Here is a 26531-nt window from a genome sequence, read left to right on the forward strand (position 1 = left end):
CATGTTTCATTGAGTCGACACTTTGATGCTATGTTTAGGGTTTATTATTTTGAATGTGTTTATGACTGACATATCGTTGCATATTCTATGAGAGATAACAAGTTCTTTCCAGGTATTTGTGTGAAGTGATTTCTTGGTAATCTAAGGCTACCGACATTGACCTTAGATTCTTTGTTGCTACTCAAACGTTCTTAGATCTTTATGTATTTCAGTTATTTTGGTCTAGATACCGACATTTCATAGATCAATTAATTGGGAATATAGTTAAGTCGATACCGACATTTCACTTAACATGGCAAGTAAGAGAACGTAATATGGTTAATGACCTAACGACATTGGCTTAACTGTGAGTGCATTCATCTTTAGTCATTGACATTGTTTTGGGGTGATTGAAGCGTATCTAGTGGTGGAGAGAAGTTCCTAGCTATTGTTTCTCTCATATTTACATCCATATTCACTTTTTAATATTCTGTTTTCAGCAGTACTTCTGTTTTATCTATTTTGTTCACCAATCAAACCAACTCCGAATACCCTCAAAATTTGTGTGGTAGTCCGCCACTGTGTCTAGTTACTGTGTACTTAATTTCATAATTTTTGGTTGAGTCTAGATTAGCTAATTAATTAGGTTTCTGCTCCTAGGTCGAGTCTGCCAGATTTCTGGTTTACGCGTCTGTTTGTGTTTCTTATGTGTTTAAGTCTTAGCATCACCAATCCTCTGCGGGTAATGACCCCTATTTGCCGTTTACTACATTGATATAATTGATTTGATAATAGGGTATCTTTGTAGGTGCTTTTGCGCCTACCATACTCCGATGAAAATTTACACTTCAAAAATGTCACACAGGTGATGTTATCAGCAGGAACTGACACTTCAGCTGGAACCATGGAATGGGGGCTTGCACTTCTGCTCAACAACCCAGAAGCCCTAGCAAAAGCACAGACAGAAATTGATGTCCAAATTGGGCAAAGCAGGCTAATTGAGGAAGCAGACCTTGCCAACCTTCCCTATCTCCATGGCATCATAAACGAGACCCTCAGAATGTACCCAGCAGACCCACTTCTAGTACCCCATGAGTCCTCACAGGAGTGCACACTGGGAGGGTACCATGTCCCACGTGGCACAATGCTGTTGGTGAACATTTGGGCCATGCATCATGATCCCAAATTGTGGGAGCAGCCTGAGCAGTTCAAGCCAGAGAGGTTTTTAACTTCAAAGAATGAAGCAAATGGTTTCAAGCTGCTGCCGTTTGGGACAGGAAGGAGAGGCTGTCCTGGAGAAGGGTTAGCGACTCGAATAATCGGGCTGGCGTTAGGGGTCACTGATACAGTGCTTTGAGTGGGAGAGAAGTAGTGATGAAATGGTGAACATGAGTGAAGGGGCTGGCCTCACCATGCCTAAAGCTCAAGCTCTGCTAGCAAAGTGCAGGCCACGCCCGATAATGGTAGCCTTACTTTCACAGCTCCAGTCTTTATCGAAGAATATCAAGGACTGAAGGAAAGCAAAATCCATTGAAAATCAAATAACACAGAGAGGAAAGGAATGTGGGTGTTACATCATATCTGAACTCCATAGTAGCAGTGGTTATGGTATGAGATTCGATAAGGGTTTCCAATACTTATACCTTAAATGTGTGTGGCCTGTATTTTGATACATACTCGTTTCGGCAGAACTAGGAATAGCTTGCTTCTGAAAATTAGTATAGAATTTTCGTTGTTAGTGAGCGGTACTGTGAGGGAGGATTGAGCCAACATGGTACTGGTGCATCTATGCTTTGTGTACTGTTAAGCCAAATGGCATGCATCATAAGCCATTAACCAAAAGGATGGTGCTTGTTTGTTCTACATTTTGTTCATTATCTTTGTGAATAAAATAAAAGGGCTGATTGGATCGAAAAAAAAAAAAGGAGATCACAGATTTGAAGCAATTGAACTTTCAAACTTATAAATAAAAAGAAAATAAAAAATGAAATACTTTCAAACTTAGTATGTAAATACTATCAAGTGACGTAGCAGTGAAAGAAAATTAATCCAGATGTTTATGCAAATTTAAGATAACTAATAACAATGAATACTATAGGATTTGTTGGAAAATCATGAGCTTAATCCGTTTGTTATATAGTTCTTTTCTTTTATAGACAAGCAAATAATGATCAAATTACCTCTAATTTAGTTTATCTTTTCGCACAATGATATCGTCACATCTTTAATTACAAATGATTAAGTGAATATGTTCTAGCTCACATTAGCTATGACAGTGGATTCCCGGTTGTGATTGCTCCATTTCCTTATTGATTGTGAGGGTGGGTGCTTGTCGCTCTGAATCAAAGTTATATGTCCGATCCTCTATTTATTAAATTTGTTTTTTTTTTTTTACATCTAATAGAAATTCACTAATTCAATCATTTGTAATTAAGACTCTATATCATGTCAATATCCAAAAAAAAAAAAAATCAGACCCCTAAATTATGACGTGGCAGTCAGTCATTGGTCGGATACCCCATATACGGCATCAGCAAGTAAAGGAGTATAAAATGCAACGTAAGAGGCTCCCTCACTCCCTCAAATCTAGTTAGTTTGTTTTGCAATCTAGTTAGTTTGTTGCAAACAAAGCCCACACGCTATCTACGCTAGTCCACCGCCTAACCCCAAACCCAATATTTTAAAAAACCACGGCGGAAACACGGCATCGTTTTCCGTCCAAATGAGCGCCCAATTGCGCCAAGACCACCAGCCCCTCAGCCATGACGAAGAAGAAGAAGCCGGCCGCTTATTACGCTCTCAGTCCTCGTCAGCCTTGCCGTCCTCCTCCGACGACGATGAGGTGGCGTTCGAGTCGCGGGAGAAGATCCTGATCGTCGACGCCGCCGACGACGATTCGACTGAGGTGCCGCCCTTCTCCTGGAAGAAGCTCTGGCTGTTCACCGGCCCGGGGTTCCTGATGAGCATAGCGTTCTTGGATCCGGGGAATTTAGAAGGAGATCTCCAGGCCGGAGCGATCGCCGGCTACTCTTTGCTCTGGCTGTTAATGTGGGCCACCGCCATGGGCCTTCTCGTCCAGCTGCTCTCCGCGCGGCTCGGAGTCGCCACGGGGCGCCACCTGGCGGAGCTTTGCCGGGAGGAGTATCCCAAGTGGGCCGGGCTGGTGCTGTGGTTCATGGCTGAGCTGGCGTTGATTGGGGCGGATATTCAGGAGGTTATTGGGAGTGCTATTGCTATTCAGATTCTCAGCAATGGCTTTCTGCCGCTCTGGGCCGGAGTTCTCATTACCGCCTCGGATTGGTTCGTATTTCATTACTTCAGTCTTTGATTTTAATTTACTGAGTTTTTTTTTTTATTTGATTCGAATTGGAACTTCGGTTAGCATATGAATTTAGTCAATGCATTGGATTGGAGTACGATTGTACTACTTTAGTGTGTTGACTATATCATTTTCACCTAAATCAGCTATTTTTTTTGTTCTTTCATACATGCATGTTGCTGTGCTAAGTTCTGTTTCGAACTCAATTAAGTGTTAGTACGATGAATTATGGTTGTGAATTTAGTGCTTTTTGATTAAGTGATAGAAATGTTTGACGAGTCAAATGAATTAGAATGTACTTGTAATTCTTCTGTGGTAATTCATGTCTTTGGGGACAGTTTTCTTACTTCATCTTTTGTTGGATAAGAATATAGGGATAACTCTTTATTAACTAGGGATTTCTGTTGTCTCTTTCATGTAACAGTTTCCTTCTTTTAATTCTCGAGAACTATGGGGTGAGGAAGTTGGAAGGTGTTTTTGCAGTTCTCATTGCAACTATGGCTTTATCGTTTGCCTGGATGTTTGTTGACACAAAACCGAATGGAAAAGAACTTTTAATCGGTAAAACTTGTGCTTATATTGAAAATGCTGAGTACGAGTACTGATATTTTATCAGGTGCTGTATGGATAGGTATTTAAAAACTCTCTCCTCCTTGCAGGTATTCTGGTTCCCAGACTCAGCTCAAGAACAATTCGGCAGGCTGTGGGAGTTGTGGGTTGTGTCATCATGCCACACAATGTATTTTTGCATTCTGCTTTGGTGCAGTCGAGAAATATTGATCCACACAAGAAAGGACGGGTTCAAGAGGCACTGAACTACTATTCAATTGAGTCGTCGATTGCACTTTTTATCTCCTTCATCATCAATCTGTTTGTCACCACAGTTTTTGCCAAGGGATTTTATGGTACTAAACAAGCTGATAGTCTAGGGCTAGTTAATGCAGGCCAGTTTCTTCAGGAGAAGTATGGAGGAGGGCTTTATCCCATTCTTTATATCTGGGGTGTTGGGTTATTGGCGGCTGGACAAAGTAGCACGATAACTGGGACATATGCCGGGCAGTTTATCATGGGAGGTTTCCTTAATCTCCGTTTGAAGAAGTGGCTGAGGGCCTTGATCACAAGGAGCTTTGCAATAGTGCCAACTATAATTGTGGCAATTGTCTTTAATACGTCAGAAGGGTCGCTGGATGTGTTGAATGAATGGCTTAATGTACTTCAGTCGGTTCAGATACCTTTTGCTCTTATACCACTTCTCACTTTGGTGTCAAATGAGCAGATCATGGGGGTCTTTAAGATTGGACCTCTACTTGAGGTAAGCTGTTAGCGTATTATTCTATCTTGTTCGTCTTATTGTTAATTCGCAAATGCATATGGTTTAATGGCTATAAGGACCCATTTTGCATACTTAATCTTCGACTTTAAGGATTGCAATCTTAAACATGGAATGATGTGCTCGGTCTTGGGACTAGAAAAGTAAAACATGTCGTTGACAAGATCTGTTCATCCGATCTGTGTTAGATTGTGGTTTGGATGAGTTGACTTTTAAATATTTGAAGTAATGAAAATAGTGAGAAAAATGCTAACTGTTATTTTGTTTTCCAAATTATGAACTGCAGAAAGTGGCCTGGACTGTGGCTGTTTTGGTGATGGTAATCAATGGTTATCTATTGCTGGATTTCTTCATTGCTGAAGTAAATGGACTTCTGTTTGGTGTTGTGGTATGCAGTGGTACGGCTGCATACTTAGCGTTTATTATTTATCTGGTATTACGTAGTGGTGCTCTTCCCTCCACTTGTTTTGGTTCGGTGTACAAGAGATTTGCTGATACAGACACTTAAACCCAAGACCGTGTAATATGAAGAAACTCTGAATATAGAACATGCTGCTGTTCTCACAGCAAGCCAGTTAGGCGCGAGGGTCTTTGATATACTCTTTCTGGAGTGAAGCATTCTTTCACATAACTGCCTTTAACCCCGGTGCTGCAGTGCATATGCTAAAGTGAGTGTACAAATTTAGACAATGTGAACACTTTACATAGTTATCAACATGGTATTTTTTTTTTTTTTTTTTTGAAGATGGACATAAACATTATTGCAACATGCAATTGCAATGCGTATTACTTTCACTGTAAAACATGTAGTTTCTTGACTCCCCCTCTTTTTGAATTTTAGAAAGATAGAATAAAAATTGCTCTTTGCGCTTTGTTATTCTTTGATGTAAAATGTAGTAGTCCTTCCTGTACCATATAGAAACTCAGCAATGTTGTTCCTCCCCACAGTATTTAGCTTAGTATAAATGATTACATGAACTACTGGAATAGTACCAGAGTACGGCATACTTTTGGGTGTTTCCGTTGTCAGATCTACCGAAAAAGCAAAATATAGTGATGGACAAGAAAACGCCGGAGCATGACTGTGACAGACTCCATCGTACTGTAGAGGATCTCGGGTTGGAGTTTTGAAGCTGCTTTGGACCTCAATATCAACTATCAAGTATCGACAACAAGATACGGTGCTTGCATCACAAGCACACGTAACACATTGATTCACGCACGAAGCACTGAAGGAACTGACTGGTTCTTCAATCTAATTAGTGTCTTGACGAGCAGTGTTTTGACGCTTACATGAAAACAGAGATTAGAGGCAAATCAGACAATACAATTAAACGCAATATTCAAGAGTTGTCATTAACTATTAAGTTCAAGATAGTCAACAAGGCAATACAGTCAAAAATTTAAAAATTTATTACACGTTGCGAAGACTAGATTATTGTAATTTTTGCTTAGGTAGTAAATAAAGTTATATCTAATCAATAAGAAAAATACAGTCAACTCACGAAGAAGAAAAGTTTAAATCTCAAAAGCTAAATTTTTGTAATTTTTCTTAAAAAGTAATAAAGTTACTTGTAATCAATAAAAACAATACAGTCAACCATAGACGCGTTTCAAAGACTGATGCATGATTTGACATCTAGTCGTTTGAATGAGTATAAATTTCTACCATATAATGGAGAGTTATCATCACATGACCCCACTAGCTTAAACAAATAAACTCTATGTCACATCAGCTGTCACATTGTGTAAATTGATTGTGTATAGTGTAGGTGAACAAATTTAATGACGGTAGTACTGAAATAGCCGAAGTAAGAAGCCCAAATCGACCTGGGCACCCCGCGCGTCCCCGCCATTCTCCTCCGAAACCCAAATCCGCGAGACACGCGTAACGTTCCCACTGGACAACATCAATCATCGATCTCACTCGTACATGCGAACAAAAAGCGTACTTGAGAAGCCCACACGCGGATTGCCTAAAAGCTTTTTATTCCAAAAAAGAAAAAGAAATTAAAAAAACAATAAATGCATAGCGAATTGAGGGAAAGAGGTACGCCTCGTCGCTTTTCCTCGCATGTAAATCTTTCCATAAATTGCATGCATAACTCAAACTCTCTCTCTCTTCCTCACCAGTCTCATCAGTCCAAAGCTTTTCTCCCCTACCGCACTCAAAAATCTCATATATAAATCCCCCCTCATATCCCTAATCCCTCATTAAACCCAGAGAAACCAAACCCAACCAGAACCAAACCCTCAAACAAACCCTTTTCACACCTATACAAAACAAAACCCAGTTTCTCTTTCACTCTTCGTTTTAGAAACAATGGAGGGTTTCGGCTACTTCACCGATACGACGTCGCAGACCCCTTCTTCTTATTCCGATCAATCCCTAGAATCCGCTTTCTCTCGCCTCAACGTCTCCTCCTTCAGCCAGCCGCCGTTTTCCGGCGTCGGTTACAGCTCCGGTCCGGCGCCGAAATACCCATCACGCCGCAATGAGCCCACTTTTCTTGATGATGGGGTTCTTGGTCGTTTGGGTCTAGAAGACTGCTGGGTTGGTGGCTCTGGTACTGATCATGGCTTTGGTGGGTTTGGTTCGAATTCAAATTCGAATTTACACTCTGACATTGCCACAAATTGGTCCCAAGAACCACTGAACAGCTTGTCTGTGGCGGATTTGCGAGGAAAGATTGCGTCTTTGGCGAAGGATCAATACGGGTGTCGGTTCTTTCAGAAAGCCATGGATGATGAGCCCAAGGAGTTTACAGATATGATATTTGCAGAGGTGGTGGAGAATGTGGGGCATTTGATGCTCGACCCGTATGGAAATTATGTGGTGCAGAAGCTTGTGGAGGTCTGCAGTGAGGAGCAGAGGACCCAGATTCTGTTGAGGTTGACCAAGAATCCGTTTCTGTTCATCACTCTCTGCCTTCATAGCCGTGGGTATGAATCAGAGCCTTTTCTTCTTGTTTTGTGTATAATGTGAATAGTGTTAGTGATTCTTGTTTGATTGATTGGTAAGCTAATCGGGTTTTCGGACTTGTGGCAGGACTCGGTCTGTTCAGAAACTGATGAAGAAGATCAGTACCCGAGATCAAATTTCTTTGTTTGTGAGTGCACTAAGCTGTGGTGTGGTTGACCTCAGTATGAACATAAATGGTCAACACATTATAGAATACTGCCTGAAGAACTTCGCAGACAAACACAAAAGGGTAATGTTGTGTCTCTTTAGGCAATTTGCAACCACCTTGTTATGTTGTTTATATTACTCTTAATTACATGTTGTGTTTGAAATTGATTCTTGACAATTTTACAACCATGAGTTATAATCGGCCAGCTTGCAAACGGTTGTGTTTCTTCTGGCTGGTTACTGAGGCTTGTACTTAATCAGATTAAGCACTTAAACTGATTGTGGTGTCATGTGTTACACATTTTCGATAGAGATTGTGGTTGATTTTGCATCTCCTTTCAGATGGATTTGATGAAGTCTCTGTTGGCATGTCACAGTATTTGTATGGTTCACAAAAATAAATCTAGGCAAGGAATTGTTTCATTGTTAGCAACCAGCCTATGCATCATGTGTAACTTATGTTCTAAGTTTAACGAAAAGTTGCTATATGCTCAACATGCGTATGTGTTATTGTTGTCTTGAGTCCAGTCAGCTCTAGGAGGTCCTATATTTCCTGATTTCTAGCTCCATCCTGATGGCTGGTGCCGAGCATCACCACTTGTTGAGTATTTTCTCTTGATCTTTTTAAATGATGAGCTCTAGAAGATCCACAGCTTGAGTGAAAATACTGGGAGTTTAGCCTGTTAGACTTGAAAGCAAGAAACATATCATCCATATAACTAAAATTAGTTGGCTACTCAACAATGCCCTGTTGTTACTCTGTCTTTGTCTTTGTAGTCAGTGTACTATTGATCAAATAGTGTTTGACTATGGCCATTTTATTTAACAATGGTGATACATTTCATCTCAAACTTAATAATTTAGAATTTTGCCTCATTATTTGTAAGCTGAGATGCATGATGAAAATCATGTTCAGATGCTCATAAAATGTTTGGTGCTCAACAAGCTCCAGTCTTTATATGTTGCAAAAGTGAATGCTTTGAGCATTTTATTATTAGACCTTCAGTCTGCTTCCTCTGAATTCAGGTCATTGGGTATTGATTATTTACTACATGTTGATTGCAGTGTCTTCTGAACGTGATGATTGACAACTGTATTAGCATTGCAAAAGATAAGGTCGGTTGTTGCGTGCTACAACAGTGTATCGATTACTGTTATGGAGAAACAAGAGGACGTTTGATTGCTGCTATAATTGGAGAAGCATTAAGCCTAGCACAAGATCGTTATGGGTTTGTCTCCATGAAACTTTGTCAATACTTCTCATACAGTGTGATCATGACCTTTACTCAGTGATTACTTTTAATTCAATGTGTTTATTTTTTCTTACTTCCCTAGAAACTATGTGCTGCAACATTTACTTGGGTTAAAGACACCTCAAGTCACATCATCTCTTCTGAGACAGTTTCAAGGGAATTATATGTTTCTCTCCTGCGGCAAATATGGTAGTAATGTTGTGGAGAAGTGCTTGTTAGAGTCAGAAGAGGAACAGTCTGCCGATATTATTAGAGAGTTGTGTATAAGTCCGAACCTTTCAATGCTTCTTATGCATCCTTTTGGAAACTATGTCTTCCAGACCGCACTGTCAGTTTCTAAGGTTAGTTTGTCTAAAACTTCAGTGTGTTTAATATGTCGGCTAGATGAATATACTTCTTAAATCCTGATAACTGCTTAGGGTGAATGGTCTCATACTACCTCTCCAACTAACAAACGATAATATCTATTCATTATGCTCACTATTATTTCAGACAATAATTCTTTCTTATGACTTATATCTCAGTAAGGGATACCTCATATGTCATACCTGCATCAGTAAATTTTAACTAGCTGTCTGTCCAAGCACAAATGACTTGAAATAATGACTGTCAACTTTGGATTCATTGTCATCAAGTTTAAGCAAAACACATGTATATCACTTTATAATGCTTGGTGAAAATTTAGACCTTTTTCTTTTCTATTCTAGTTTTAAAAGTTATCATCTAAAACAGTTTAGCGTAAATTGTCAAAGGCTGTAGTCTGTAGATACTGTATTTTGTAACTTTAATTTCCCAGCAGGTGATGTATCTATTTCTAAATATAGTTCCAATTATCTCTGGAGCCTATATTTGATTAAACTCTAACATGTTGGCTTTGATGTGTTGCAGGGTCTCGCCCATGCTTTTCTCTTAAATCTGGTTCAACAATACACTCCTGCTTTGCTCAGCAATCAATATGGAAAAAGGGTGCTTGCTTGGCGTGAAAGGAGCTTGCGACGTATGTAGACAACTAGATATGTACAACTATGAGGTATTAGCTGTTTCTATTACTCTGTCCTATTTAAAAATTTCATTTTCTATGGTTGATTTCCTCACTCCTATTTGTATCATTAGTTTGTAGGATACCTTCTGAAGTAATTTTCTAGGGATGGAAGGATTTGTTCATCTGAAAACGGATACACTGTAATGGATAATCGGCAGCTGCATAGAAGCTAACCTACTTTTGGCATAGCAAGGGAGATCTTTGAGAAAGGGATGTTCTTAAACTACAATGTCTGTTCTTAAACTGTAGAGTTTTGTAATCTTCCCCTGCTGATTGTTGTACCAATTGTTACATTAACTACAAGGCAATACTATGTTGAAATTGTTTCTACTTTCTAGTTTCATCTGCCCTCCTGCCTCCCGTTCAGTCTTGATCTACATTCTAGAATTTTTATTTATTTATTTATTTATTTTTTTAAGTTTCTAAGTGATTGAAAAGATTTTGGTCAATGGTGAAGTTTTAGCAAAATCTGTGAAATATGTACAATGAGATAAATTTTCCTTCTTTTTCTAAGCTCAGAAATGTTAATCTCAAGCCCCATGTAGAAGCTTCATCAATTTCAGATGGAGTTTTTTTTTTTTTTTTTGATAAAATAAGTTGTTTGGCTTCTGATTATACATTTTGTCTTCGATAATTACATTCTCGAACTTGAAAGGGAAAACGACTGGAATGGAGAATGAAAGAATCCGTTAGAATGATTACTAAACTCATGTCCTTCTTTGGTTATCAAGAAGTTACTGCAGTCATTTCCTCCCATTTTAAAAATGCGAATGCACCTAATCCGACCATTGTTCGTCGGCACATCATTATCCCCAAACTGTGTGTGTTGTGAAGAAGTCAGTAAAAAAAAAAATAATAACAACCTGTCAGTAAAAAAAAAAACAAAGATAAAACAAAAACGGAGAGATGTGATATATATGCCAAAACTTCTTCCTTCCCGTGTGTGAAGCACCAAGAAAAAATCCCCAATTTCCAAACTCACCAAACCCTAATCCTCCGTCTCATCTCCCAATCAATTCTCCCCAATTCCCAATCGATCTTCCCCCAAACCCATCGAATCGTTCTCCCTTAACCAGCGAAGATGGTGTTGGCGGAGCTAGGAGGGAGCATCTCCCGTGCTCTCCAGCAGATGAGCAATGCGACCGTGATCGACGAGAAGGTCCTCAACGAGTGCCTCAATGAGATCACACGCGCTCTTCTCCAATCCGATGTGCAATTCAAGCTCGTCCGCGACATGCAGACCAATATCAAGAAGATCGTCAATTTGGAAGATCTCGCTGCTGGTCACAACAAGCGTCGCATCATCCAGAACGCCATTTTTAATGAGCTCTGCAAAATGCTTGATCCTGGGAAGCCATCCTTCACTCCCAAGAAGGGGAAGCCCAGCGTCGTTATGTTTGTTGGTTTGCAAGGTAATAATGCTTCTGTTTCGGCTAATACATATTTAAGTTTCGCGATCCGATTTGAACTGATTGTATACTGCTTAGACATCTTATGATTATTCATGTTGCTCGTAACGTTTTTGAAGCATTTGGCTGGTGTGTGTAGCTTGTGTTATTCTGTCTTTGTTGTAAGGAAATGTTGCTGTCTCTGTATTCGGCTTGGTTTTTGATAATATATTTTGAATTGATTCGTGCGGATTGTGTGATATGTATGTTCAGGGTCTGGAAAGACTACGACTTGTACGAAGTATGCTTATTATCATCAGAAGAAGGGCTGGAAGCCTGCCCTGGTGTGTGCGGATACTTTCCGAGCTGGTGCATTTGATCAGTTGAAGCAGAATGCTACCAAGGCGAAGATTCCGTTCTATGGAAGCTATATGGAGTCTGATCCTGTGAAGATTGCGGTGGAAGGAGTGGAGACTTTTAAGAAGGAGAATTGTGATCTTATAATTGTTGATACCAGTGGGCGTCACAAGCAGGAGGCTGCTCTTTTTGAGGAGATGCGGCAGGTGGCTGAAGCGACGAAACCGGATCTTGTTATATTTGTTATGGACAGCAGTATTGGTCAGGCTGCGTTTGATCAAGCTCAAGCGTTTAAGCAGAGTGCTGCGGTTGGTGCTGTTATTGTTACCAAAATGGATGGTCATGCAAAGGGAGGTGGTGCTCTTAGTGCTGTTGCGGCGACAAAGAGTCCTGTTATATTTATCGGAACAGGAGAGCATATGGATGAGTTTGAAGTTTTTGATGTTAAACCGTTTGTCAGCCGTCTCTTAGGCATGGGTGACTGGTCTGGGTTTATGGACAAGATTCAGGAAGTTGTTCCTAAACTGGACAACCAGCCAGAGCTTCTGCAAAAGCTTTCGGAAGGGACCTTCACGCTGAGGATTATGTATGAGCAGTTTCAGAATCTGCTTCAAATGGGTCCACTTAGCCAGCTTACTTCAATGCTTCCAGGTGCTGAGTTAATGCCTAAAGGTAATGATAAGGAAAGCCAGGCCAAAATCAAGCGGTACATGACCATGATGGACTCGATGACAAATGAAGAGTTGGACAGCACAAATACAAAAATCATTACCGAGTCTCGGATAGTGCGAATAGCACGAGGTTCTGGTCGTCTAGTGAGAGAAGTGATGGAAATGTTTGAAGAGTACAAGCGCCTTGCGAAAATATGGAGCAAAATGAAAGGACTTAAGATTCCCAAGAAGGGACCAATGAGTTCACTAAACCAAAACATGAATGCACAGCAAATGAGCAAAGTCCTACCTCCTCAGATGTTGAAGCAGATTGGTGGCATGGGTGGCTTACAGAACTTGATGAAGCAAATGGGTGGTATGGGTGGTTTGGGTTCTGCTAAAGATATGATGGGAATGCTCGGAGGCGGGGACAAATAGATCTTGACGACATTTCTGTAATTCGTCGAATCTCCCTAAAGTTACTGAAGGCCTGTGTGAGCAGAGAGCATAGCGTCCTGGGACTGAATCGCGCAATCCTTTTTTTTTTATAATTTGACAATTCACAGGATACTGTTAGCTACTTTGCCAAAGGATATTTACCAGCAACTATTCTCCCAGGCATCTCTCTCGATTTGCTTTAGTTTTCTCTTAAATTTACAGTAGCAATACTAGTTTGGTTATAACAGTAATGTGTTTAAACACAAATAATGTGTTTGTATCAGTTACCTTCTTTCTTTGTACTTGTTATTGTCTCCTTCTGGCTTTTGATGAACTTCTCAGAGATTGGAATCTTGTCTCTTATATTTGGTGGCCAACGATGAACTTCCCAAACTTTGAAGGATTCTCTCGTATATACTGTTATACACCATAGTACAGTATTCAAATTCTGTGACTTGAGTTTCACTGTTACTTGAGCTGACGTGGCGTTAGCAGATTGGAGACTAGTTTAACAGAAACACAACCCGCCCCGAAAGCTATATAACAAACAAAAAGGAAAGAAAATGAAAAATCCAAATTGACTAATCAAGGTCCTCCTCTGCGGACTCCAAATCGGAACCTCATGGCTCGGAGGTTGGTGGTCCTTCTAATCTACTCCGTCGTACTCAACTTTTGTGGCGCGTTTGCTTCAACCGCCGACGATCACCGTCGTCCGATGATCCTCCCTCTCCATCTCACGTCCCCCGACGACGCTCGCCACCACCGGCGAGCCTTCGACGGTCGGCGACTCCAGAGATCGGAGCCCAACGCGCACATGAGGCTCCACGATGATCTCCTCGCCAACGGGTTTGACTCTCTCTCTTGTCAATTTTCTCTAGCTTTTTTCCAGCTCTGGTACTGAATTGAAGGTTGTGGAACTCGGAAATGGAATCAGGTACTACACGACGCGGCTGTGGATTGGGACGCCGTCTCAGATGTTCGCTCTGATTGTGGATACTGGGAGCACTGTCACTTACGTGCCTTGCTTCGACTGCCAAGAGTGCGGTAAACATCAGGTTCGGCTTCATTTTCATGCTCCACTTAGTCTTAAATTTAGTTAATTTCGTTATTAATGTGATCAATTTTCAATTTTTGTTTACTGCAATTGATTAAAACTAAGTGTGAAGGTAGGAACCAAGAGAATGCGAAATCAGATTCACTAGTTTTGCTGTATTTCCTTCATTTGTTTTGTAAGAGCCGAAAAGTTATGTGTGTGTACTTCTGCTGTCAATGTAGTGCATCTTATTCAACTTGTGCGTTACAGCTCTAATTTATTAATGGCGCAGTCTCTCTTTGTTTTGAATGTTTGATTAGTTCGTGTGCGTGCCAGCTGAACAAATTTTGGTATGCAGGACCCTAGGTTTCAACCTGATTTGTCTACCACGTACCAACCTGTAAAGTGTAATATTAATTGCAACTGTGACGATAAAGGAAATCAATGCACGTATGAGAGGCGCTATGCTGAGCAGAGCTCTAGCAGTGGTGTGCTTGGTGAAGATGTCATTTCTTTTGGCAATGAGAGTGCGCTTGTGCCCCAGCGTGCTGTTTTTGGTTGTGAGAATATGGAAACTGGTGATCTTTACAGCCAACGTGCCGATGGCATAATGGGTTTGGGTCGTGGTCAGCTTAGCGTGATGGACCAGCTTGTTGATAAGGGTGTTATTAGTGATTCATTTTCATTGTGTTATGGAGGAATGGGTGTAGGTGGGGGTGCTATGGTTCTAGGGGGGATTAAGTCGCCCCCGGATATGGTATATACCCATTCTGATCCTTTTCGCAGGTATGTACCTTTTATAATGCCTTTCACTTAGGTTTGTTTTACTAAGTAATGTGTTTTGTTCATCTCACACATATACTTTAGTTTTGGGGCAACAGTCCATATTACAATATTGAACTGAAGGAGATACATGTGGCTGGAAAGGCTTTGAAGTTGAATCCAAAGGTGTTTGATCAAAAGCATGGAGCTGTCCTGGATAGTGGAACTACATATGCATACTTTCCAAAGGATGCATTTGTTGCATTTAAGGATGCTGTAAGATTTCATCTTTTGAGTCTCGTCCTGCCATGGTGTCTTTTTTTGTTTTTTGGTTTTTGGTAATTCACTTTATATTGTAAACAAGCTTTCAACAATTAAGTGATGGTACGTTGTTTCTTTTGGCAATGTGCAGATTATGAAGGAAATTCATTTCCTCAAACAAGTCCATGGTCCTGACCCAAATTATAATGATATTTGTTTCTCAGGTGCTGGAAGGTAATCCTCTGGGAAATTTACATCAAGTTATGTACCTTGGTTTACTTAAAGTTTTTTTTTTTCCCATATGTCTGAATGTTTAACACGGAATTCTGTTTTAGGGATGTCACCCAACTATCAAAAGTTTTTCCACAGGTTGATATGGTATTCAGCAAGGGAAAGAAGTTTTCACTGTCTCCTGAGAACTACTTGTTTCCGGTAATTTGATTACTATTATACTTGAGCATGTTTCCGGGAAATCATTAAAGACTTGTGTCATATAAAATTTGCTTGAAAATGGTTTTTGAGGCCTTTGTTTGTTGCATATCTAATTTCTGTTGAACTCTCTCTATCAATCATCATCTTAGAAAATATCAAACTCACTCTAATAACTAAAAATATTGAAATAAAAAAGTTAGTATATGATGATTCTGCATAAATTCTTTTTAATGAGTACCTGCAATGCCGCTCATTTATAACTATTGTATTTTCACGTTACATGCATCCTCTTCTCGATTCTAGATTAAACCCATCCTGTTGCACACAACACTTTTGCCTGATGTTTATGATCTTTATCAATTGTATAATGTTTAATACACTGGTTCTATGTGTTTGTTTATGTGATTGCTCCTCCCAAAAGCATACAAAGGTTAGCGGGGCTTATTGCCTGGGAATTTTTGAAAATGGGGATTCAACCACCCTTTTAGGAGGTTTGTGGGACTTTCTTTTCTCACTCTCTCTCTCTCTCTCTCATGATTTAATCTTTTCTACATTCTTATGTGAGCAATGTGTTGTGTACATATTGCAAATAACACATTCTTTGAACAACTATGGTAGCTTACTTTATGTTGGATTCGACAGGAATTCTTGTACGTAATACTCTTGTGACTTACGATCGGGAGGACAATAAGGTTGGTTTTTGGAAAACAAATTGTTCTGAACTATGGAAGAGCTTAAGTCATGAGAATGCTCAGGCCCCAGCCCCAGCTTCTAATGACTGGAATTCGAGTGGAGGGATTTCTCCTGACATTGCCCCAGGGGGATTACCTCCAACTGATCTACCTCCAATTGATCTTCCAGGTAGAGTAAGAAATTAGTTGAAATTAGCCGGTAGAGGAAGGATAACCTCACCTGTCATGCATTTGAGTATACTTTTCCCTCTGCAACTTTGGCAATTGTTTTGCGTCATTTGAAATAATTGATATGTAGGTGAAGGCCAAATAGGGCAGATAAGTTTCGACATGATGCTCAACAGCAGCTCCTCTATGAAACCTAACTTCACAGAACTCTCAGAGTCTATTGCCCGTGGGCTAGAAGTCAAGATTTCTCAGGTACAGTGAGCTGTTTTATCTTTCAAATTTAAGTATAATGTTCATGAAGCAGATTTTATTCCTCATCATCCTGTCAGGTACTTTCATTCTTCACATTTTATTACCAGTTGCTGTCTTAGGGAGGTGATTCTGCATGGGGGGTTAGGGATCTTGGTTACCTGAACAATGTAGCATCTTAAGAGTGAAGTACACATAAGCTCAACTATGAGATCCAGATTTCAGCATCAAGCTGTTTTAATTAAACAAGACAAAATGGCTCAGCTTCCATTAAGGAGATATAACAATATTAAAAATAAACAAATCAATTCTATGCTGTGAATTCGGTTACCTGAACAGACTCTTGTTCTTGTCATTGGACCTATATAAACTTAATTTTGGGGTCATTCATCTTCATCCTTAACCTGCAATAACCCAATTGATTCCACCTATTGTGTCCTTACTTTTCTGAATATTCTTTTCTCTTGTATATGGATTATATTAGCATTGGCAACAAAATTTCCTTTTCAGGTTCACTTGAAGAACTACACCATTTCAGGACCTGATTTACTCATTAGGTGGACCATCGTTCCTGATGAATCTGCCAATAGCTTTACTACTGAAAAAGCAATGGTAAATTCTATTCTTGTTCTGTAGTACATGCGCTGGATTTGGAGCCTCTTCCATCTGCTGACTACAATGTCAACCCAATTCTTGTTGATTTCAGGACATAATACTGCGTTTAACGAGACATGAGATGCAGCTACCCCATAATTTTGGGAGCTATGAGCTGGTCAAATTGAAATTTCAAAGAAAGCAGTATGTGATTTCCTAGTCTTTCCTTTTATTTTCTGATAAAGTCACATCCAAAACCAATTGGCAACGGATGGAGTGACCCAAACCCTTATAAACCCACAAGCAAGGTGGTCCATATTCCCGATGTGGGATTCATATCTCAACATTTTCCATCCCTAAAAACAATTGCTTCTCACTCATCTGGTTCTAGCTCTAAAAGCCAATTGAAAATATAAGCTGTTGGAAGTCTGCAACAAATGTTTTTGTGCAAATTATTTTCATTCCATTAATTGGATTGTTCCGGAGAATTGCAGGTCATGGTGGGAGCAAAATTCTTGGATGGTAGCAGTTGGAGTTTCAGTTGCATCGGTTCTTGGACTATTAGCATTAGGGACATGGTTGGTTTGGAGATACAGATCACAACGGGGCGTTTCTTATGAGCCTGTTGATGGCGTTGCTGGTGCTATTGTTGCCGAGCAAGAACTTCAACCCCTAAAATGAAATTCTTTATTTTGGATAGCAGTTTGAATTTCTCTGCGGAGACACTGCTTTAGAGCGTTAGACTTAGCTTTGAAACTGTACATATGGGTGCAGTGAAGCTGAGGAGATGATATGCGCAATCCCTCCGTGATTCATTAACTGTACATTCAGTGTACAGTATAGGAAAGTGGAAAGGCGAGTAGGTAACATTATACAGATAATTCCTTGATTCTGTCACTTCGTGGTATAAGTTCTGAAGAACAAGTGACAACAAGTGAGGATGGTGAACTTGTTTATAGGTGTCTCGAGGCTTTAGTGACACTTCTAGTGAACCAAAAGAAGAGATCACAGATTATACTTTACTTCTCTTTTTCTTGTTTCTCCCCTAGTTTTTTGTCATCCGTTGTGTAATCAAAGCTTGGAACTTCCAACATAGTACTTCAATTTTTGCTAGCTATATGTGCTTAATAGATTGAACTTCAAGTATTTTCGTTTTTTTTTTTTCTTTTCCGTTTTTTCTTTGGGTCGTTCTTAGTCGAAATCCTCATTGACGGTGGACTTGAACTCATTGGATTGGGGCCTAGATAACAGCATCCTATTTATGTTTTGGTACTAAAGGTTTATAACTTCATATTTTCAGGAACTGATATCATTTATACACAATATCAGTACTTGTCAATATATATAATAAAGTATCATTGATGCTTGCGTTAATGCCATTGGTGACATGGGTCCTATAAATAAATGTTATCAATGTTCAGTTTGCATTCCTCATTATCATTTCATTACTCCATGTCATATGACTCATATCTGGGTGATGTGATACATTTCTTCTGGTAATTGTTATACAAGAAAATTTGCCTACTTTTACGGTTTTACCCAACATAATATGCTATATTTTGTCCTTAAACGGTAAAATCCCAGTCCCCGTCCACCCAAAACTAGGATTTTTCATGCTTAAAACAGCTGGATAGTACTGTCCTGATTCCTTTTCTGTGTGTCAATTATAGTAGTGTCCTAGCAAGGCGGCACATCTTTCATGCTTCAATGTCTCACAAAGCAAAGCAACGCAACAACCAGATCTATACGTACTAGATATGAACTTTTAAGAAGACTTGACTTAGCGGTACATCTCATCTTGGCTGCTTTTCCATGCTTCGTTCGCTTGGACAATTGGTTTTACGTTAGAGTTCCGAAACCGAAATCGAAAAGAGATGGAAAAGAAAACTGAACTACTGATGAGGAAGACTGAAACAGTGAAATTCATAACATAAAACGGTACCGGACATCGGCTTATTCGCAACGGAATGAAATAATTATGCTACTTAGCTAGCTCTATGTGCGTTAACATTTGTTAACATTTTATTTTACGGGTCCGAGTAACCGAGAAGTACACACAAACATAGATATACCAACACCACGTACAGATGAAAGCAACCACCATAGATGAAGAAGCTTGTTATCAGTGATCAAGGGCACTTGGGGTCACCCTTGGAGTTCTTGAGGTCCCTGTAGCAAGGGCATTCGTCCTTGTTTCCGTAAGTCCCAGATGGAACACAGTTGCATTTATCGCAGCAGATTCCACAGTACTTCAAGCACCGCTCTTTGTATCCGGCTTTCGAACATCTCACCCCGCACTTTGAGTCACAGAAATCTGTATATGAAATCAGACCGTAACTAAGAAGTAAGAACACAATCGAAAAGAAAGAGAGATCGAAACAAAAGAAACAATACGATCGAGATGATGAAGCTAGCTAAGAAAGAATCTTACGTGAACCGGCCATTGTGGTCTCAAACACAGAAGAGCCTAGAACAAGGAAAACAAGCATGAAGGTTGCGAAGACGAGCTTCATTTTTGCCTAGCTAGAACAAACAAGAGATAGTTGGATGGAGATGAACGGAAGAGGCTAGCTAATTGGTGTGATTATAGTGTTGAAGTGGTTTCTGAAACGTTTTGGTGTATGTTATAGGGGTTAGAGTGCGAAGGTATTTATAGTGAGCTAAGCTATCGTGGTAGGTAAAGGGTTTGGGATGCGTTATTACTGTGGAGATTAATAAAAATCAACTACATACCAGGACGTAGATTATAAGCATTAGCAAAAATCTGAGGAAGGCTATACCTCCAAAGAAACTAGATTTGTTATACAGCAGACTACAGGCTGTAGATCATGAACAAAACAATTCAATTCGATGGTTACGTTTTCTGACTAAACAGGAAAAAAAAAAAAAAAAAAATAGATCCATCAATTATTGGATTAAGACTGAAAATTGTAGCATCCATTAATCAAATTAAGTTGATGAATGCAATATGAAGCATAAGTTTAACTAACTGGGGGTCCAAAAGATAAAACCGAAATTAATAAAAGAAGGCTACGATGCATTACAATTTGATGAGTGATGACTAATTTAACACATTCAAAATTACATTCATTAGTTTACAAATGACTGGTTCATCTTTTATTGAAGAGATTACCATGTAGTTACCGACCGCATCACAACGTTGATACCATAGTAGTCCATGTTAATAACATTCAAGCACGCATGTCAAACACATGACGGAGTACATGCTCGTCAAGTAATCTGCTGATATATGGAGGCAGCGGTGGTTTGAGAATACCTTACAATTACAATTTGTTACAAATTTGTACAACTAAGACTATAAGACTTAGAAGATGTGTTAAATTACCAACATCTTCATAATCCTAGCTAAGCTTGAACATTGTTAATTAGAATAAATTGGATGTCAATGGATTCAAACCACTCCAAAGTTCAAGAACTCTCCAAAGTTCAAGACAGGAGAAGAGAAGGAAGCTTCAAGCAACCATTGCTTTAAGGCAAATGGGCATGCTCATGGTACCTTCCACCAAAGGAGGTGGACACTTGGGTTGGTCGGCCCCGTTTCTTTCCACTTTAGTAAAATGTGGTATGTTCTGTCATGTGAAAACCTCCCCCATTAGGCTATTACCCCTCACACCAAAGCCAACTCTGCCAGCCATAACATCTTTTGACGGAAATCTAAATAATGTGGATTACTTGGTCGATTGAAGACTTAATGATTTGTGGTTAAAGTATGTCTCGAACGTAGTTGGGATTAAATCGACCCATAAATACAACGTAACATCGGATTTATGATCTTTTATCTAATACACGAGATGTTTAAATCGTTGAACCCTAAATCTAAGCCACACGTAACATTAACAAGAAACTAATTTAAGAAATGACTATATGAACCGGGGGTTTGTCTCCCATACCATATGGTATGGATATAACATATATATTGCAAATGTATCTAATTGTGTGGTACATGTGAGCTTTTGAAGAGGCAAATGGTCATTTAGTTGTTTCTTCAATCAATGATAGCCACACATTTTGTGAGACATGCTATACCATATAATATACTAAAATTTTCCCTTGAACTGTTATGTTTGTAACTTGCAAGGAAGATATATGGAAGGTGGTGGTTTTATTACATCATCCGCACGGTTTTTAAAACGTGTGGGTAAAGTGGTCCATGCTCTTAAGGCAAGGAATACATCATTATCAAATTGAAATTGATACATGAAGAAGTTAAGGTCCAAATCCAAACCAGACAAAGCCCTCATCTGGTGAAATCACAACAAATGGCCCAACTAGGGCTAACTAAGCACACTATTCATTCAATTACCATGTTAACAAGATCACACTATCTTCAATCTTGGGTGGTTGATATCATGCTCCAATTCCAGCTAAGTTTTAGTGTGTCTTTTTCATGACAAGAATTAAAACAAAGAAGAATATCAATTTCAAGAAATCAATTTTTTTGTTCCAAACTCATATTTGGATGCAGAGCACAATGGTGAAAGGTTGCTTTCCTTGCCAGTTTGTTACAGCTTCCACGTGAGAGTGAAAGGAATGATTTCACCACCCAAAATTGGAATATTTGTGGTGTTCCAATTTGGGGTCCTTTTGGAGAGAAAATGGCATTATTTTGTTTTTGTTCAAATAAACTTTATTGGGCTCCACTACTCATTTTTGGGCCTCTAATTATTATTATGAACTTTTGTGGGCTCAGGTATGTCTTAAGAGGAAACGGTCCATAATTTGTTTGGTGGCTCTTATGAGCCCAAGAGAGAAATATATTTGAGTATTTTCTGAATCATTCCGGGCCCAGTCGTCTAGGAGGGAAATTTGATCATCTATGATAAACCACTATTTCATATTCAATGTTTGATTGTTTCTTTTGCTAAGAAAGAGACTGTGTGAGGAGGAAGAAGAATAGGAGAGCGAGATGAAGAAGACAAAGAAGGGATCAAGTGAAGAGACGAGAACGCCACCTGAGTTTAACATTTACGAGAATGCCACCTGAGTTTAACAAATGTTAATAGAGTTAACGGCCAAATTCCAATAGCCATGTTGGGTCAGGGCGGAATGACTTTAACATGTTAGGTTAAAGTCAAGATATGACACAAATCCTTAATCATCATTACTACAATAGAGGCACGAGGTAAGAAAATTCACAAAAATGTGAACTATCATAATTATCTTTAATGAGTCAACTAAAACAAATATAAACAATAAAGGCTAAGAAAATTCATCAAAATATGAATAACAAATCACATATATATCCTCCAAAAGAATTTGAAACACAAATAAATCCATTTATGTTGTTGTTAAACAAATAAGGACAGTTTTTAACAATTAATGACAATCTTTTCTCTGCATACCATGTGTCATGGTTTAATTTACCAAATTAACCATATACTAATTAAATATGCTTTTAGAAGAGAAAAGTCTCATATTTTGAGATTTTTCAGTAAGTGAAATACAGTAGCAGGTTTTCAATAACTTAGTGTAGCAGCAGTATGCAGTAGCAGCACACAACAACACATAGCAACAACACGCAGTAGCAACACACAACAGCACGCAGTAGCAGCACACAACAACAACACACGCAGTAGCAGCACACAACAACACACGCACAAAGCAGCACACAGTAGCAGCACGTAGTAACAACATGCAGTAGCAGCACAAAATAACACACATCAACAACACACACAGTAACAGCCCACAACAACACACATAGTAGCAGCACACAACAGCACGCAGTAGCAGCACACAACAACACACAATATCAACACGCACAGTAGTAGCACACAACAGCACGCAGTAGCAGCACACAACAACACACAACATCAACACATACAGTATCAGCACACAACAGCACGCTGTAACGGTAGCAGCACGCAACAACACACACCAACATCACACGCAGCAACAGCACGCAACAACATCACATAGCAGAATGCAGTAGTAGCACGAAGCATGAGCACGGATTAGCTACAAATGATCACTTTTTGCTGTCAAATTCAAAAGATATGGGTTTTAATTCCAAAGAATCTTTGAGTAAACCAAGTTGTAGAGATCGAAGAATAATCAAATCAGATCTGGTTGAATTCAGCGAAGCCTTAGTCAACATTCATCCTTTCATTATTTGGCTCCTCCTCCCTTCCTCGCCTCCTAGCGATTTGGTTGGAGCGGTGACTGGCGAAGAAGAAGAGGAAGAGGAAGAGAAGAAGAAGAGGAGGAAGAGGAAGAGGAATCGGTGCAGATCTGAAAATGATGGAGAAGTTGTATTTTGAGCCAGTGACAGTTTTGTAGATATTTCAGAAAATAATAGTTTTTTGGGTATTTTACGTAAAAAATTGTTGACAGTGGGTCTGAGTATATGTCCTTATTTGTTTAAATCTATTGAAAGATGGTTTTTTTGTGTTTTGCAACTGTGTAGTGAGCTGTCATTTTCTAAAATATAAACCATCACAATTACTTTTAATAAGCCAACTAAAACAAATATAAACAAGAATTATTATAATAAACAACAAAATAAATAAAATAAAATAAAACATATAGTAAATTATAAAGTTAATTGAAAAAAAACTACTTGAGTAATGAGAAACTAAAATTAACCATTTAAGTTATACCGTCCGAAGTGTAAATACACAGATAAAAGAGTAGTAAAAGAGAAACCCTTGATAAGCCCAACAAAAATAAAATAATAAAACTGAAAAAAGAAGAAGATTAAACTGATAAAAAAAATAATTTTTTTAACTGATTTAAAAAGGGTTGGGGATCAGATGGTTAAGATGGGGGTGCCCAATTGTCGTAACCAGGCATGAGCGGACACCCATCTCGCATAACAGCGATTATTGACCACTCATCATATCCCGCTTCTGCCTGAAGGATCATGGTTTGTCACTTCCAACTCTTCCTTTTTTATAATAACCAGTTTGACTCGTACCTTACCTCGCTTTAGATGTGGGACTATATAGCTGCACTCTCTCCTTAATTTTCCAAGCAGTGTTGCTGTGTATTCTCACTTTAAAAACAGCTCTCTCTCACTCTCTCTATATTGTGTTTAACAAGTCATATACATCATTGCGTAAATCGTTGTTGTGTTTTCAGTGGACAAGGTGAGAATCTTTTAACAAGATAGTTTACTGCATCAGGGAAGAAATACTGAGGGAAAGATCGAGCGTTATCCCACACACTTGAGCATTATTGATCGAGTGTCCCGTCTCATTAGTAAGAGCACCGTCTACAAAGTTATTTGCATTCGAAACACATGTTTGAACAAAACATGTTGGAATGAGTCTATAAGCAGATCGAAGAATGTTGACTACGGTCGAAACTCTCTAAGGAACTAACTTCCTTGATCCAAAAGTTGAAAACTAACAAGAGTTCCACTGTTCCAGTAAAATATCTGATAATGGAACCTTGGCCAGCTTGGACTTGTTTATGTTACTTTCACATATGATGTCTGATCACTTTTAAATAGGCCCTTGTAATGAACTGGTGAAAGCTGGGTTCTTGCTTAGGATTTGCAAGCTAGAATTGATTAAATGTCTGAGAACTTACCAACTGTATGTCTAGAATCAACATTGAATGCTACAAAAGATTACAGAATAAACTGTAACAGATGAACAAATCTTTGATTTTCAACTTTGTGGTATGCTACCCACTCATATCAAGTGAGGTACTCTCCTAACTTAGTGTGTAGAGAACTAGAGATGCTTTTAGTGTGACTTCATGGAGATGAACATGTCAAGACAATCACATTTTATCGGATAAAACTTGACTTACACGGCAAATACTTTGATAAGCCTCAAGTTTCAAACCCTTTTCAAGCCGCAGTTAATGACTTTAAAAAGATAAGATATATAAAACTACTCTACTACTTTCATTTCAGGATTACATTTTTCAAACATAAGGGATCGGAGAAACATCAATGTCAATTGCATATGTGATATGCTACAGGAGAACGGAATTTGTAGTTTCCAATCAATGCGTTTTAAGCGGAAATGCTTTTGAAGCAGCCAGAGTCAGTGGTTTCGACTTTCAACTTAAACAATGGAATTAATCTGGAATACCAGAAAATGAATGAAGATTTAGGTCCGTGAATGGCGACGTGATTGAGTGCTCACGAAGCATGTGTTGTAGGAGTGGGTGCTTTCTTAGAATCATATCTAAGTGGAGAACACTTTGGTGGCTTTGCTATTGTCGCTATCAAACCAATCAATGACTATGAATTAATCATAAAGTCCCCCATCTTACGATCAGTCAATTCTTTGTAACTATGAATACAAATCTGTAAACTTAAGGCTCCTAATCAACTTGGTCAACTAGTTATTTTAATTAAGAAAAATTTCACGACGAATAATGAGTAGGGTTCACTTCAAGTTCAAAAATTCGGTGAGACAGCTACTCATATCTAAAATTCAGAAAAATAAAAAACTTTACGTAGATTGTCATATTTACGTTAGATGTTACATTCATGTTAGATATACATATAACGTGAATGTGAAGTTCTACATTTAACTTTCTTCACATACATTCAAGATAAACTTATAAGTTTGGATTTAAGTTAAACTGATTTTTTTTTTTTTTTCAGATAAATTATGCATGCATCAAGCTAAAAGATACGAGTCATGGATAGCCATCTTATGCGGCGGAGTATGGATGGAGAAAATCTATCAAACGTTCCCATGAATTGAGGGCACCAAGACTTCATAAGGGGTATCTACTCTCCAACCACCACGGTTTGTCTTTGTCACCAAACCCTCTTATCAATGGTCCATCCTGTGTAACTGAAATACTGAATTTGGAATTGGGGGTTTAGGATCACTGTTTTTCTTTTTAAGGCTACAACAGTTTACAACTTCACATAATGAGAGACTTGAAAAAAATGAAAGATAAATCTGAGAACCAAACTATGATTATCGTGCATGGAAGGCTCTTGTTTCCCACTATGATCTTATTGGCAAAAGTTTAGCTTGAGCAACCAAAACTTTTGCACCCTATAATGATCTTGATGCATGGGGGTCACTAATATTCGTTAAACCTCTCAATTCTCATCATGATAGATACGCATTCTTTGTTTTTGAAATCATGCTAATTAGCAAAGCAAGCAGCAGTGCAGCACGCTCATAATAAAATAGAAACAAACATCAAACCGTGTTCATGATCATCCATCCATCCATCTCTATTATATATTTCCTTCTTTTATTCTTCTTTTCTAAATTCCAATATCAAGAACAAGCCAACAACTAAATGATCCGATCATGAATTGCTGTGTTGATCGTACCCCAAGACACACCTGACCGTTGTTAAAATGGCGCCAAACCCAACAGACCCAGTCTCTCTGGCATTATATATCATAGGTCACGGGAAAGATTTTTCACCCAATCTCCAAATTTTAATCTTCACAAACCAGAAAGGTTTCGAAAGAAAATGTTTGTCAGAGCGTCGTCGTATTATGGCA

At 38.9% G+C, this 26531-nt stretch overlaps 5 protein-coding genes and 1 pseudogene across 5 annotated transcripts; 5 read left to right on the forward strand and 1 right to left on the reverse strand.

The window, feature by feature from the left end:
- LOC101292575 overlaps positions 1–1493 on the forward strand; it is a 3207-nt pseudogene extending 1714 nt beyond the window's left edge.
- A 1208-nt stretch (positions 1494–2701) lies between these two features.
- On the forward strand, positions 2702–5348 carry LOC101292870 (metal transporter Nramp2-like). The gene is made up of 4 exons (XM_004292700.1): positions 2702–3279; positions 3723–3859; positions 3958–4610; positions 4915–5348. Exons 1-4 carry the CDS (start codon positions 2702–2704, stop codon positions 5134–5136), a joined length of 1590 nt encoding a protein of 529 aa, XP_004292748.1. The 3' UTR covers positions 5137–5348.
- A 3482-nt stretch (positions 5349–8830) lies between these two features.
- On the forward strand, positions 8831–10383 carry LOC101305427 (pumilio homolog 12-like). Its single transcript, XM_004290897.1, has 4 exons — positions 8831–8987; positions 9094–9352; positions 9900–10041; positions 10125–10383. The coding sequence occupies exons 1-3, from the start codon at positions 8839–8841 to the stop codon at positions 10014–10016; spliced, it is 525 nt and encodes a 174-aa protein (XP_004290945.1). The 5' UTR covers positions 8831–8838; the 3' UTR covers positions 10017–10041; positions 10125–10383.
- A 625-nt stretch (positions 10384–11008) lies between these two features.
- On the forward strand, positions 11009–13218 carry LOC101305715 (signal recognition particle 54 kDa protein 2-like). Its single transcript, XM_004290898.1, has 2 exons — positions 11009–11465; positions 11715–13218. Exons 1-2 carry the CDS (start codon positions 11135–11137, stop codon positions 12884–12886), a joined length of 1503 nt encoding a protein of 500 aa, XP_004290946.1. The 5' UTR covers positions 11009–11134; the 3' UTR covers positions 12887–13218.
- Positions 13219–13508: 290 nt separating this feature from the next.
- On the forward strand, positions 13509–18222 carry LOC101293168 (aspartic proteinase-like protein 2-like). The gene is made up of 12 exons (XM_004292701.1): positions 13509–13732; positions 13821–13941; positions 14278–14705; positions 14801–14957; positions 15094–15176; positions 15278–15374; positions 15796–15865; positions 16017–16235; positions 16365–16486; positions 16994–17095; positions 17190–17281; positions 17572–18222. The coding sequence occupies exons 1-12, from the start codon at positions 13509–13511 to the stop codon at positions 17756–17758; spliced, it is 1902 nt and encodes a 633-aa protein (XP_004292749.1). The 3' UTR covers positions 17759–18222.
- A 754-nt stretch (positions 18223–18976) lies between these two features.
- LOC101306002 (peamaclein-like) lies at positions 18977–19702 on the reverse strand. The gene is made up of 2 exons (XM_004290899.1): positions 19509–19702; positions 18977–19391 (listed from the first exon to the last, which is right to left on the reverse strand). Exons 1-2 carry the CDS (start codon positions 19588–19590, stop codon positions 19207–19209), a joined length of 267 nt encoding a protein of 88 aa, XP_004290947.1. The 5' UTR covers positions 19591–19702; the 3' UTR covers positions 18977–19206.
- Between the last annotated feature and the right edge of the window lie 6829 nt (positions 19703–26531).

This window comes from Fragaria vesca, linkage group LG2 (genome assembly GCF_000184155.1).
Source record: "Fragaria vesca subsp. vesca linkage group LG2, FraVesHawaii_1.0, whole genome shotgun sequence".
Taxonomy (NCBI): domain Eukaryota; kingdom Viridiplantae; phylum Streptophyta; class Magnoliopsida; order Rosales; family Rosaceae; genus Fragaria; species Fragaria vesca.